Below are 14,197 nucleotides of genomic sequence, written 5' to 3'. Positions count from 1 at the left end.
GAGAGTTCCCTTTTAAGGTGGACATTTTATCACCTATACACAGAGTTCCCCCACCATCACTAGGCTAGATTGTTGGCAGTCAGCCTCGATAAGCTGCACCAAGATAGCAAAGTAGAGTTTGAATGGATCAGCAAATGTTTATGGGGCTGATTGATGTCCAAGTATATCTCTTTACGGTCTCCTTCAGCCTTCAGCTCCACAGACATGGGATGGAGCAGCAATGACCACTCTTCATTTAATTCTCTGCCTCACTAGGATCATGCAGTGAAGAGGAATACACGAGAATTGGGGGGGGGGGGGGGGGACCCCCGTTCTAATGATCACTGGGTCTATCAAAAGTGGGGGGGGGGCCCAACATTCATACACGGTGATAGATTGTTTTTCGTGGGATGACCCCATTGGGTTAAGACATTAAAATTGACATATTCAAAAGTTTAAAAAACACCCATAGTAAAAGGGTTAAATAATACGCACCCAACCTAACGTCAGTTTTCAACCACTTTTTTTTTTTTTTTTTTTTTTCTTTCTTGCTGCAAAAGAAGAAAAAAATTACACTGCAGATGTAGTTTTTGAAGCCACTCACGGTTGTTTTTTTTTTTTTTTTTTTAGCACCACCTATTTCCACATTGGACGTGATCGGTGCCAATGTTACTTTCCCACACAGCTTCGTAATACTCGCCGGGGTTACACGTGCGAGAAACATGGCTGAGTCTTGCATGTTAATACCCGGCACTGCCGCCAGCACTCGGGAGCGGAATGTGTGGCGGCATAGAAATACAAGCAGCCACACGCTCCGCTCCCGAGTGCCGGGTATTAATATGCGAGACTCGTGTGAGTTTCTCGCAAGTGTGACCCTGGCTTTATGAATATTACTGGCCAAACGTGCATGCGTCTGCCCAGATGTGTGGGGTCGTAAGGTCATTGGCACTATTCGCCTCCAATGTGGACGTGAACTGGGCCGGATAACCCCTTTAGGCCTTCCAGATATGCCAGAAAGCAAATTTTGAAAAATTAAGCAAAACTTGGAGAAAAGTTTCCATTCTACAATAATTAAACTTGACATAAAGATGCCTATGGGGACATTGTGACGTTAGATTGGAGGCATCAGCTGTCACCCCAGAAATGTTAATCCAGGATTCGCCACTCCTGACATATCTGTTTTGATCAATACCTATATTCTTTGAGATGTAGCATTTCTGGAGAATCTTTCCTTCAACCTCTGTTACACAGTACCTCTGTTATTCCTTCCGGAAATCTACGAAGAAGTTGACAACTGGGCATTACGACTATGCCCTGTACCTTGGGGGGGGGGGGGGGGGGGTGTATATAGTCTGGAACCCTTAGATTTGATTGGGCAATGTCAGACTGTGCAGAGACTCGTAACACCTAGTTGTTCACAAATTTTCAGTAGGAGCAACAGAGGAAGGGTATCCTAAGATTTATCTGTGATCTTGGATGCAGCTATAGTGGAACTTGAATTTCTAAAATTTCAGGTTTTAGATTGTGCAATTGGTGGCGTCATATAATGCCTCACAACCGAGGATATTCTAGGACATTCAACCCGGCCGTCCTCTCCCTGAATGATGACTAACGCCTTTGCTTCCTTTATGGTCTCCGTGCTGACTTGTTTTCTCTCTCCATAGTATTTAATGTGGGACAGTACCGCCGGGAGGCTGTGCAGACTTATAAAAACTATGAATTCTTCCGCTCTGACAACCAGGAGGCCATGCAAATCCGAAAGTGAGTGTCAGTCTTGTCTGCAGACGCATTTGGTTGTTAACTTTCAGGACGTTTCTCTTCTTACCGTATTTATATATCACTAATACAGTCACTGAAAGAAATTCCTTCATTGTTAATTGCTAGTTAAGCAATTGTACAATGTTTTCTGCATATTTGGACTCTAATAATATCAGTACTTTCTCCGAGTTACAGTCTGTATTAAATACCGATATTCCCCATGAAATAGAAAAATTATGTTTTTGTAGAATTCTGCATTGGGCCATTTCTGTTTTTCCTCCTGGCAGCGTATGAATAAATTGCCAAGTGGGTGTTACCATTTTAAATCTAATAAAGGGTCTTTTCTCTATATAGTGTGATGTCTGCAGCACTGATTGGACAGTATCAGAATATGTAGAGATACGCCCCCATCTGACAACGCCCAGATGTCAATTTATTCATACATCTCTAGGAAGAATAACTGAGGGACTGCACAACACAGTTATAAGAGAAGAGGATCCGGATTTTTTTTTCCCCAAAGGAAATGCTAGCATTTACAAAGACTGACATTTAATGCAGCTCTCCTGAAATATTATTTTCGTTCCTAGCAGGCACAAAAAGGGGAGCTTAAAGGGGAAAAAATGCTATCAACCTGCGGATATGGGGTTAATCAGTGCAGTGCACAGGCCACTTGTCATGATCCAGGACGGGATTTCGCTTTGACCCGTCCTGGTTAGACTATGGGTAAATTGTGCTGCCTCTCTCTGGCAGCAGGAGGCTATTTAGTGCTCACTGGACCTGGGTCCGGTGTCAGTTATACTCCTGCCCTCGGCTGAGTTAAGTGACCTCTTGTATACGTGTGCCTTGTGCCTGATATCTTGCTTGCTTGTTCGGTTGTGATCTGGTTCTGTCCCTGTTACGAGTTCTGCCTGACCCTCTTGTACTGCGCTACCTCTCGTGTATGACTCTCTGCTTGTGACCCGACTTCTCTCTGCTCGTCCCCTTGGTACCACGTCGCCCTCTTGTGTATGACCTTTGGCTTTGTCTGACTACCCGTCTGTTTGTCCCTCCTGTACCTCATTTGCCCGTACTGCTGTGACCTCTGTTTTACCTGACTCTGAGTTGTTGTATGGTGTCCTGTCCTATCTGAATACAGGACGCTAAGCCCCGCCCCCTTGCAGTCACATGACCATAGGTCCCGTGCAGACTATTCAGTTTCAGTGTCCGCAGGTCCTATGCCTCTTTACTTTCCAGCGCTGACCGGACCCTGACACTATTAGCCTGAAGCACGCATGGTCACCTCTGCTGCCCTGCTCCACAGGTAGCTTTTAGCACTGCTTCTGTACTCAGGACACGCGCACTGGCTCTATGAGCAAGTGCAGTGCGGTGTCTCTGACACCACTTCAGTGCTATGTGGCCACTGGACTCTTTCCTGCAGTATCACTGGCTCTTCTTTTGGTTTGCCGGCCTGGTACAGCATCATCATTGCGTTATGACATCGCGCCAGGTCACCTAATCAAAAGGAAGAGCCAGGGATGCCGGCAGGTACATGGCGATTCTCCCGTTCCCACAAGAAACCACAGAAATGGATCTTGACTTCTATGATCATATCACAAAATGACTGTTCAAACCAAGCACAGGAGCTCGGTGATCCCTTGGCGAGTCTTAGCGGCTCAGTGCATCTTCCCACCTACTTGTTTTGCATCTGTCTTCCACCTCCTTTTCCTTGATATTTTTTTTTTTTTTTATTTTAACAGGCAGTGTGCACTGAATGCCCTGAGAGACGTCCATACTTATCTGACCAGAGAACAAGGACAAGTAGCTGTAAGTAATGTGATAAAATACTTGTGATGTACTGTAGCAAAGATATGTTTGCCATGTAGCACTTTGACTGTATCATGATAACTTTCTAGAACCTGAAGATCCAGGTGTACTCCCACGATTGGACTGGTGGGCGATCATTAGGTACAATCCCTTCTGGCCCCCTTTGCAGGGGAAGACTCAGCATGCCACAGGGGAAAATGCAGTATGACATGGCGGCCATTCAGATGATTGTCCATCCCTTTAATTCCCGAGTGTATGGAGTCGCTCTGTATGGCCCTGTAATGGATTGAATTCTATATTTTAGGTCTTTGATGCCACCAACACCACTAGAGAAAGAAGGGCCATGATCCTGCAGTTTGCTAAGGAGCGTGGCTTCAAGGTACTGTGTTCAAGGAGCTGCCTATACACATTGATGTCTCATGATTATATAATGGAGGTTATTATTTTTTTTTTTTTTTTTTTGTGGCGTTGACAATTCAAGGGTTTGTCCAGTGCTGCTCACTTCATCAGAGACGAGCAGTGCTCATAATGGGACAACCCGACACTCCTGCCAAAGACATATGCAAGATATCGTGTGTATTTCTTAGTCATTAGTAAGATACATACGTGATACCTGCCACTCGTGGACGCATCATTGACACCATTCACCTATGATGTGGAAACGAGCGGCGCAGGAATGACTGTTCAAACCAAGCACAAACGCTCAGAGCACCCTTGGCTTGGCCGAGCGGTTCAGAGCACCTTTCCTCATACTTGTTTTGCATCTACCTCCACCTTCCTCCAGCTCCTGTCAATCAAGAAACAGAAGAGAGGAGATCGAAAGAAAACAAGCTGATGGGAAGACAATGAACGGTTTGGCCACTCCTAGGGTGCACCGAACGTCTGTGCTTGGTTTGGCAAGATTTTAAAATTGATGGTCATTGGTGATTTACTTTCCACAAATGATAATATTGACCCTGCACCATTAAAGGGGCGGTTTTAGGGAAGGCACTAGTGGCATGTCGCTAGCGTTTGCTAACAATGTCCAATCTGCATTGTGGCGATCTGGAGGGTCAAAGCAGTTGGAGTCCCAATGGGGCAACGGGGATAGAAAAAGGTCCTATTATGTTGATTTATTTTCGTTAATGCACAGATGTTGTTGTTTTTTTTGCCTTGGATAATTACTAGTAGTGAATTGGTCTTCAGTTTTGTTTCCGGGAGGGTAATTAGTACACTTGGGCCTGGCGAGCAGCATTAAAGTGAACGCCACGCTTTACTGCATGGCCGGTTATACATCGAGTGATCAAATAATCCTTTTATAATCCCCATAATGAACCCTGGACAATGTCTTATGGAGGCTAGGATTTAGAAGCGTACTCATGGCATTGATCATACAGCTAACCCTAGGAATGTCTTTTTCCAAAACAGCACTGTCTATTTATGGCCGTCTCTGGTTTAAGAAAGGAACTCTAAACCTAGAAATCTAAGGTACAGGTCAACAGAAGAGACCCTTGCCCCTATAGCTTCTCATGATCCTTAAACTGGGTATACAGGATTATTTCCTCCTTATCTTCCGTTTTCAGCTGGGGAATGGCTGAGGGGGCTAGCCTAGAGAGGGGGGAGGCTCCTGCTGCAGCCAGTTGTCTAACAGCCACATGCATAATTAAGAGGAGGAGGAGGGACATGACTGAACATTTTATTGTATTGTGTATTTTCGATGTTCAGGGTCTGACAACAATTATAGGATTCCCACCCATAGATGGCACTAGAGAGACTGTAAATCGGCTTATTTGTCAGTGGCTGGGTAAAGGTAACTGCTAATTGTTGGCTATGTGACAGCATGGGTTTGTTACTTTGGATTGTGTATATGACCTCTTCATTCAATAACTTTTCTCTTTCTTTCAACTCATAAGGTTTTCTTCATAGAATCGATCTGCGATGATCCAGACATCATTGCTGAAAATATCACTGTAAGCTAAATGTATTATAGATGGATATAATGATGTGTCAGAAACCATTCTTACATTTTTTTTATTTATATTTCCTTTTTTTTTTTTTTTTCTCCCCTCTAGCAAGTGAAGTTATCGAGTCCGGACTATAAGGACTGTGATCGGGAAAAGGTGGTGGAAGATTTCCTCAAACGTATTGAATGCTATCAGATGAATTATGAGCCGTTGCATGACGACTTGGATAGGTAATCGTTTAGATGTGATTTAGACTGAAGGCATCCATACAGACAGATATCAGCGGGACCAGTCGGCCATCTGTATGGGCATCTCTTGACTCTTTCCCCACAGATGGGGGATCAGGAGGTTGATATGTCCTCACCTGATCCCTTTAAGAATCCGCTGACTACATCTGGCAGTATCTCTTTTCTTTTTCTTTCCTCTATGCCTATTGAAAACACAAGACTGCTTGGTCGAGCATTCTTGTGCATGGAGGAAGTCAGGAAAGATGGCTCCTAACCAGAACATGCCATTTATTGGGCTGCAAGCTTTGCATATCTGATGCCCAAGGGTATGTGCAAACTATATCTTTTTCAGGTGGTTCTGCTTTAAAAACCCACCTGAAAAAGTGCTCCGAAAATGTTGAAAAGAATGAACATAAGCATTTCTATGTAAAAATGACTCGATGTTCAGGCTTTTGAGTGTCTTATCTTGTAGACACCAAGCAGCTAAAACAAGTGAGCGGACCATTCTTCAGGTTTCTTTCACTCAGAAGTCGATCTGTACTTTACAGTACATGTCAGTGGGAATACTCCAAGAATGGCCAGGTGAATTTTTCAGCATTTTCACTTCATTGATAGGTTTTTGCTTTTTTTAAAATTATTGAGTGGAGGAAAAAAAAAATAATCAGAAAACGGCAGTAAAGGATGAGCCAAAAGCAATGGTGAAATTCTTCTGGTCAAAAACGTTGAAGCAAGCGCTCAAGAAACAATCGAAAAATTGCAAAAAAAATAAAAAATGTCCTGACACTTAAAAGATGTTGTGTGCCCCGACTTTTACGCCTCATGCACACGTCAGTTTTTCTTGCGTGTTTTTCACATATAGCCATTGTACCTGTGATATCTATGGGCCTATTCACATGTCCGTGATTTTTTTGTAGACCGGGTGTTGCGCGCAAAATCGCGGACACATGTCCGATCTTGAGCCGAGCATTGGATCAAAATCGACAATTCAAATCTAAGGGTCTGTGAGACAATTGGACAGTGCTCATGTACCATTCACGTGCTGTCTGACTTTCACGGACTGAGAAATAGGAAAAGATGGAGAAACCTCGGTTTTGTCATCTGTGATCATGATAAACTCGGACCAAAATCTGATGAAATTTGGGTTGATTTTCTTGTATGAGAAAATCACTGTCATGTAACTGAGCCCTCAGGATGTGAGAGATAGTAGTTTTCTCCTTGGGACTTTCCGGCTTGTTTTCCACAGCAAAAACGGAGATGGCCTACTGCGCCTTCACAGATCTCGGCTTTCATTGCATGCTGTACCTTCGAGGTAAAATGGTTCCATACCTTCAAGGTAAAATGGTTCTAGGGAACAATCTCCATATTAAACAGTGTCAAACACATGCACTATACGGCAGCACACAGTCGTATACCGTAGTCGACGGGAATGAAGCATCAGTGTAGTAGCTTCAGTGTGGTGATAATCATCTTGTCCTGGCAATCTACAGTGCTCTGCAAAAGTTACAGGCAGAGGTGGAAAAAATGCTGCACAGTAAGAAGCTTTCACATACAGACATGTTAATAGTTTATTTTGATCAATTAACAAAATGTAAAGTGAATTAACAAAATAGAAAGCTGCAGGGAAATTGTTCTAAACACCTTGGAGAACTGACCACAGATCTTCTGTGGATGTCACTTGTACAAATCCTTCTGTCTCTTCATGTGATCCCAGACAGACTGGATGATATGAGATCAGGGATCTGTGGGGGCCGGATCATCACTTCCAGGTCTCCCTGTTCTTCTTTACACTGATGATAGTTATTAATGACACAAGCTGGATGTTTGGGGTTGTTATCTGGCTCCAAATTTATTCTGCAGCCAGTCAGACGCCTCCCTGAGAGTTATGTGATGGATAAGTATCTGCCTGTATTTCCCATCATTGAGGACATCAAAAAATGAGCAACGTTTTGGTCTGAAGATATAGAGGTCAGCCAAGGAAACTTAGTGCAACAGATGAGACACATCGTGGTTACCTCCCTTTAAAATCGGAAGATGTGCAGCAGTGTAATCAACTTAGTACTGGCAGCAACCAGTTGAGCCCGGCTAATCCCATCAACTGCCGAGTTCCTTCAAAAACTGTGAACAAGTACCTAATAGAAGTGATGAAGGTGACGGGCGGTCACCAAATATTGATGAGATTTCGATTTCTCTTTTATCTTTCACTTTGCATTTTGCTAGCTGATAATAAACTATCACTTCTATTTGTGAAAACATTTTTACTGTGAGCATATTTTTGACAGCTGCCTAAAACTTTTTCACCCTAATGTATTGTCCAGATGTGGGCAAAGCAACAGTTGAAGCACATTTTCCAGTGACCTATTATTGCTAATGTTTCACCAGGAAAACTCAAAGCCGGCTCTAAAAAGGATGGCTACAGCTGGAATGTCTGAAAATGTTCTTACTGTTAATGTACCATCTTTCCATACAAACCCCATTGCATGCCTTGTGGAGGCATTACAGAGAACATTAACTTCCATGCACCCGTACAGTGCCTTGTGAAAGTATTCGGCCCCCTGGAACTTTTCAATCTTTTCCCACATATCATGCTTCAAACATAAAGATACCAAATGTAAATTTTTGGTGAAGAATCAACAAGTGGGACACAATTGTCAAGTTGAATGAAATTTATTGGTTATTCTAAATTCTTGTGGAAATTCAAAAATTGAAAAGTGGGGCGTGCAATATTATTCGGCCCCTTTACTTTCAGTGCAGCAAACTCGCTCCAGAAGTTCATTGTGGATCTCTGAATGATCCAATGTTGTCCTAAATGACTAATGATGATAAATATAATCCACCTGTGTGTAATCAAGTCTCCGTATAAATGCACCTGCTCTGTTATAGTCTCAGGGTTCTATTTCATGCACAGAGAGCATCATGAAGACCAAGGAACACAACAGGCAGGTCCATGATACTGTTGTGGAGAAGTTTAAAGCCGGATTTGGATACAAAATGATTTCCAAAACGTTAAACATCCCAAGGAGCACTGTGCAAGCGATCATATTGAAATGGAAGAAGTATCATACCATTGCAAATCTACCAAGACCTGGCCGTCCTAAACTTTCATCTCAAACAAGGAGAAGACTGATCAGAGATGCAGCCAAGAGGCCCATGATCACTCTGGATGAACTGCAGAGATCTACAGCTGAGGTGGGACAGTCTGTCCATAGGACAACAATCAGTCGTACACTGCTCAAATCTGGCCTTTATTGAAGAGTGGCAAGAAGAAAGCCATTTCTCAAAGATATCCATAAAAAGTGTCATTTAAAGTTTGCAACAAGCCAGCTGGGAGACACACCAAACATGTGGAAGAAAGTGCTCTGGTCAGATGAAACCAAAATCTAACTTTTTAGCAACAATGCCAAACGATATGTTTGGCGTAAAGGCAACACAGCTCATCACCCTGAACACCCCATCCCCACTGTCAATCATGGTGGTGGCAGCATCATGGTTTGGGCCTGCTTTTCTTCAGCAGGGACAGGGAAGATGGTTAAAATTGATGGGAAGATGGATGGAGCCAAATACAGGACCATTCTTGAAGAAAACCTGTTGGAGTCTGCAAAAGATCTGAGATTGGGACAGAGATATGTCTTCCAACAAGACAATGATCCCAAACAAAGAAAAATCTACAATGGAATCGTTCAAAAATAAACGTATCCAGATGTTAAAATGGCCAAGTCAAAGTCCAGACCTGAATCCAATCGAGAATCTGTGGAAAGAGCTGAAAACTGCTGTTCACCGACGATCTCCATAAAACCTCACTGAGCTCTAGCTGTTTGCCAAGGAAGAATGGGCAAGAATTTCAGTCTCTCGATGTACAAAACTGATAAAGACAAACCACAAGCGACTTGCAGCTGTAATCACAGCAAGAGGTGGCGCAGCAAAGTATTACATTAAAGAGGCTGAATAATATTGCACACCCCACTTTACAGTTTTTGAATTTCCCAAAAAATTTAAAATAACCAATAAATTTCGTTGAACTTCACAATTGTGTCCCACTTGTTGATTCTTCACCAAAAATTTACATTTGGTATCTTTGTTTTGAAGCATGATATGTGGGAAAAGGATGAAAAGTTCCAGGGAGCCGAATACTTTCGCAAGGCACTGTAACTCTACATTCTCCTCCCCATGATTGGTGTATTATAGACAAACTTTGTAATGTAATCTTTATTTTTATATATAACGCTAATGTATTCCCTATCAGTATGTCTTTTGGAGTGTGGGAGGAAACCCACGCAACACGGGGAGAACATACAAACGTCTTGCGGATGTTGTCGTCGGTGGGATTTGAACCCAGGACTCCAGCGCTACGGTGCTAACCACTGAGCCACCATGCTTCCCTGAAGTAATCCCCGACACGTGTTCTTAGGACTGTTGGCTTCTTGGAGTCAGATTTGTTTTTCCTTAAACACACAACTAAGTCGCTCGACAAATGTGCAAAATGCTCGTTCGTTAGGTGAAATTAATTTTTAAGTTTCTAAAAATTCCTCGTTCTCAGCAGCATATCATCCTCTTTAACTGTACATGTGCTGCTGAGAACACTGATATTCTATGTACACAGACAGGTACCATTCCCACGACTCATCTGTTCCTACTTTTTATCTGTTCCTCTCTTTCAGCGATCTGTCTTATATTAAGATTTTTAATGTCGGAAGCAGATATCTGGTGAACAGAGTCCAGGATCACATTCAGAGCCGAACCGTTTACTACTTGATGAATATCCACGTGACCCCTCGCTCCATCTACTTATCCCGGCATGGGGAAAGTGATCTCAACCTCATGGGCAGGATTGGAGGAGACTCCGGGCTTTCAGCTCGAGGAAAGCAGGTAACAAATGTCCTGCACTCAGCAATCTGCCCATAGAAGACTGGGATGTGCACGTCTCCAGATCCTAATATAAGGGGGATTGTCTCCCAACTTTCCAGTGGGCCTTAACGGTGCATACATCATCCTATTCACCAGCAAACTCAGAACATTGCAATGGGTCCCTCAAACAATAGGTTGCATCAAATATGCATTGTGTAAATGCATTGCCCTTTGGGAACTAGGATCACCAGAAGTGTGACTCACTTTTTATTTTGTTTCATCACCATTTCTTCCAGTACGCTCATGCACTGGGCAACTTTGTAAAATCACAGAACATTTCAGACCTGAAAGTATGGACCAGTCACATGAAGCGCACCATCCAGACAGCAGAAGCTCTGAACGTCCCTTATGAGCAGTGGAAGGCCCTGAATGAGATTGATGCAGTAAGTCCACCACATTGTCCATTGTATATGTAACCTATCTGCAGACCTCATAGCCACCATATGGGTGCACATAATAGATAAATGCTTTGCATTTTTTTACGTCAAGTCCCATTAGTTGGAGCTGCAGTTTGTGCTCCAGAGCTGCTCTTCCGACTGTGACTTTAGACATGAATTCAACACAGAAGCTACAGAAAACTGGCTTTGGTAAAACAAGAAGTACACAAGTATGCAATGTAGCTCATGCAAACACAGGTCCAACAATACATTTACATGGCCAGTCTGTTCCTCCATTACTGAGAAATCAATATTTAAATGAGGCTGAAGAGCTATGGTATATCTCAAGCCTCTTTCACTCATAGTAACAGTTACCAAGGCCGAAAAAAGACATTTGTCCATCCAGTTCAGACTATTTAGAATATGGTAATGTTTTAATGGCATTTTTGGGAAACAACTGAAAGGAGGCTGCACTGACAATCCTTAGCGTTAACTCCACTTTCTCTAGTAAAGGTCTTTTAGTATGTCAAGTTTAGGAGATATGGGGAGTAATGTTCGTGATCTTATCTTCTCTTCTCGAATTCAGGAATTTAAAATGTTCACGCCTGTCATCCCAGCTCAACTATTCACATGTATAAAAGGTCTATAGTCTGGAGCCCACTTACAAAATTAAAACAGGATTTTTGGTTGCTTACCGTAAAATCTGTTTCTCTGAGCCTTCATTGGGGAACACAGGAACCATGGGGTGTATGCTGCTGTCAATAGGAGGCTGATACTATGCACATAAAGTTAGCTCCTCCTCTGCAGTATACACCCCACTGACTGGCACTAAATTCATCAGTTAGGCTAGTTTCACACTAGCGTTTTGAGGCACAGCGGACGCTCGCTGTGAAGCTCTGCCCCCTGTCGTGCCTCCTCCAATCAGCTCTGCCTATGGCGCATAACGCTGCATGCGACCTGCGTACCCTATCTTTAGCATTGGGTACGCAGGCCATGCGCAGGTATGCTTTTGTCGGCGCGTGCGTCCTTTTGACGGTGCGCCGACCTGCGCCAAACGCATTGTGTTGCATTTTGGTGCAGCCGGCAAACGCATGCCTGCGTACCCAATGCTAAAGATAGGGTACGTATGCAGCATCATGCGCCAATAGGCGGAGCTGACCGGAGGAGGCACGGCAGGGGGCGGAGCTTCGCGGCGAGCGGCCGCTGTGCCTCAAAACGATAGTGTGAAACTAGTCTTAGTGAGAAAGCAGTAGGAGAAGAAACTAGATAGAAAGGAACAAACAGACGACTCAAACTGTAACAATAGCATACAGAAGAAAGAACAAGAGTTGTTAAACATGGAAGGGTGCTGTGTCCCCCAATGAAGGCTCCGAGAAACAGATTTTACAGTAAGCAACCAAAAATCCTGTTTTCTCTATCACTTCATTGGGGGACACAGGAACCATGGGACGTCCCAAAGCAGTCCCTGGGGAGGGAAACAGCAGAAAACTCCATTCAGGTTGGAGAACTCACCACTGCCACCTGCATGATCCTTCTGCCTAGGCTGGCGTCTGCCGACGCGTAGGTATGGACCTTATAAAATTTGGCAAACGTGTGAATGGAAGACCAGGTTGCCGCTATGGAAAGTTGTAGGGCAGATGCCCCATGGTGTACTGCCCAGTAGGCACCTATTGCCCTGGTAGAGTGAGCCATAATCCCAGGGGGAGGCACTCTGTTCTTGACCTGGTAAGCCTCCGAAATTGCAACTCTGATCCAAGGAGCAATCGTAGCTTTGGAGGCCGGCAGGCCTCTTCGCGCACCATCTGGAATGGCGAATAGAAGGTCAGTCTTCCTAAGAGGGCGGTCCTAGCCAGATAGATCCTCACCGATCTGACCAGGTCTAACCTGTTCAGTGAACGCTCCAGAGAATGAGCCGGACAAATGGAAGGGAAGACAATATCCTAATTCAAGCGAAAGGTGGACACCATCTTTGGAAGGAAAGAAGGTGGAGGCCGCAAAACCACCGGGGGGCGACAGGAAAGAGCCGTCAACTCCGAGACACCTAATGGAGGTGATGGCCACAAGAAACGCCACCTTCCAGGACAGAACGGACAGGGAGACCTCTCTGAGAGGTTCAAAGGGAGAACCCCCACAGGGTCTCCAGAGCAAGATTGAAGTTCCAGGGGTCCACGGGAGTCCTGTACGGAGGAGCCGCATGCGCTACTCATTGAATAAATGTTCTGACCTGAGAGCGGGAAGTTAAGGACTTCTGGAAAAGAATGGAAAGGACTGATACCCGACCCTTTAGAGAACTGATGGCAAGGCCAGCGTCAAGTCTTGCCTGGAGAAAGGCCAAAATGGAAGGGAGAGACAAGGACATTGGCGGGATGTCATTAGACTCGCACCAGCTGAAATAGGCTTTCCAGGTCCGATAATAGACCCTGGAAGACAACGGCTTCCTAGCCTGTATCACCCGATCAGAAAATCCAGACGCTCTCAGAACCGTGGTTTCAACAGCCACACCGTTAAATTGAGCGACCGAGGACTCTGGTGGCAGATCGGTCTGTGGGACAGAAGATCCGGCCTGTCTAGGAGCCTGCAGGGGGCGTCCACGAGAAGATTGACGATTTCTGCAAACCAGGACCTTCTGGGCCAATCCGGTGCGATCAGAATGACTGGCACTCCCTCTGCTTTGATCTTCAACAGCTTGCGCAGAAGGGGAGGAAACAGGGAAGCACGAACTGCAACCAGGGAATGGCCAGAGCATCTGCGCCCACCGCGAGAGGATCGCAGGACCTGGAGATGAACCGTGGAACCTTCCTGTTCAGCAGGGACACCATGAGGTCCACGACTGGAGTTCCCCATCGAAGGCAAATCTGATGGAAGACCTCCTGATACAGGGACCACTCTCCTGCCGCGAGACCCTCGCAGCTGAGAAAATCGGTGGCCCAGTTGTCCACGCTGTGAATATGCACTTCGGATATCGCCGGAACAGTCGCCTCTGCCCAGAGAAGAATCTTGGATACCTTGGCCATCGCCAAGGACTCAGTCCCTCCCTGGTGATTGACATGCCACTGCCGTGGCATTGTCCATTTGAATTCTGACTGGCAGACCCCTGAGAAGTCTCTCCCTGTGACGGAGGGACAGAAGGATGGCCCTCATCTTGAGGATGTTGATCAGGCAGAGAAGACTCCTGTGCCGACCAACGTCTTGCACCATCAGGTGGCGA

The 14,197-nt window shown here is 44.8% G+C and overlaps 1 protein-coding gene across 5 annotated transcripts in view; it reads left to right on the top strand.

Moving 5' to 3' along the window:
- PFKFB1 (6-phosphofructo-2-kinase/fructose-2,6-biphosphatase 1) overlaps positions 1-14,197 on the top strand; it is an 89,004-nt gene that overhangs the window by 50,173 nt on the left and 24,634 nt on the right. For all 5 annotated transcript variants that reach the window (XM_073590872.1, XM_073590869.1, XM_073590868.1 and 2 more), the window contains exons 3-9: positions 1,644-1,740; positions 3,474-3,540; positions 3,845-3,919; positions 5,433-5,489; positions 5,592-5,713; positions 10,366-10,573; positions 10,849-10,995. In XM_073590872.1, the coding sequence (XP_073446973.1) occupies positions 1,644-1,740; positions 3,474-3,540; positions 3,845-3,919; positions 5,433-5,489; positions 5,592-5,713; positions 10,366-10,573; positions 10,849-10,995 (773 nt within the window). The remainder of the gene's footprint in view (positions 1-1,643; positions 1,741-3,473; positions 3,541-3,844; positions 3,920-5,432; positions 5,490-5,591; positions 5,714-10,365; positions 10,574-10,848; positions 10,996-14,197) is intronic.

The sequence above is a fragment of the Dendrobates tinctorius genome, unplaced genomic scaffold (genome assembly GCF_039654945.1).
Source record: "Dendrobates tinctorius isolate UK_male_01 unplaced genomic scaffold, ASM3965494v1 ptg000120l, whole genome shotgun sequence".
Lineage (NCBI taxonomy): Eukaryota > Metazoa > Chordata > Amphibia > Anura > Dendrobatidae > Dendrobates > Dendrobates tinctorius.
The sequence above is the reverse complement of the archived record's forward strand: the minus strand, read 5'-3'. Positions and strand labels throughout refer to the sequence as shown.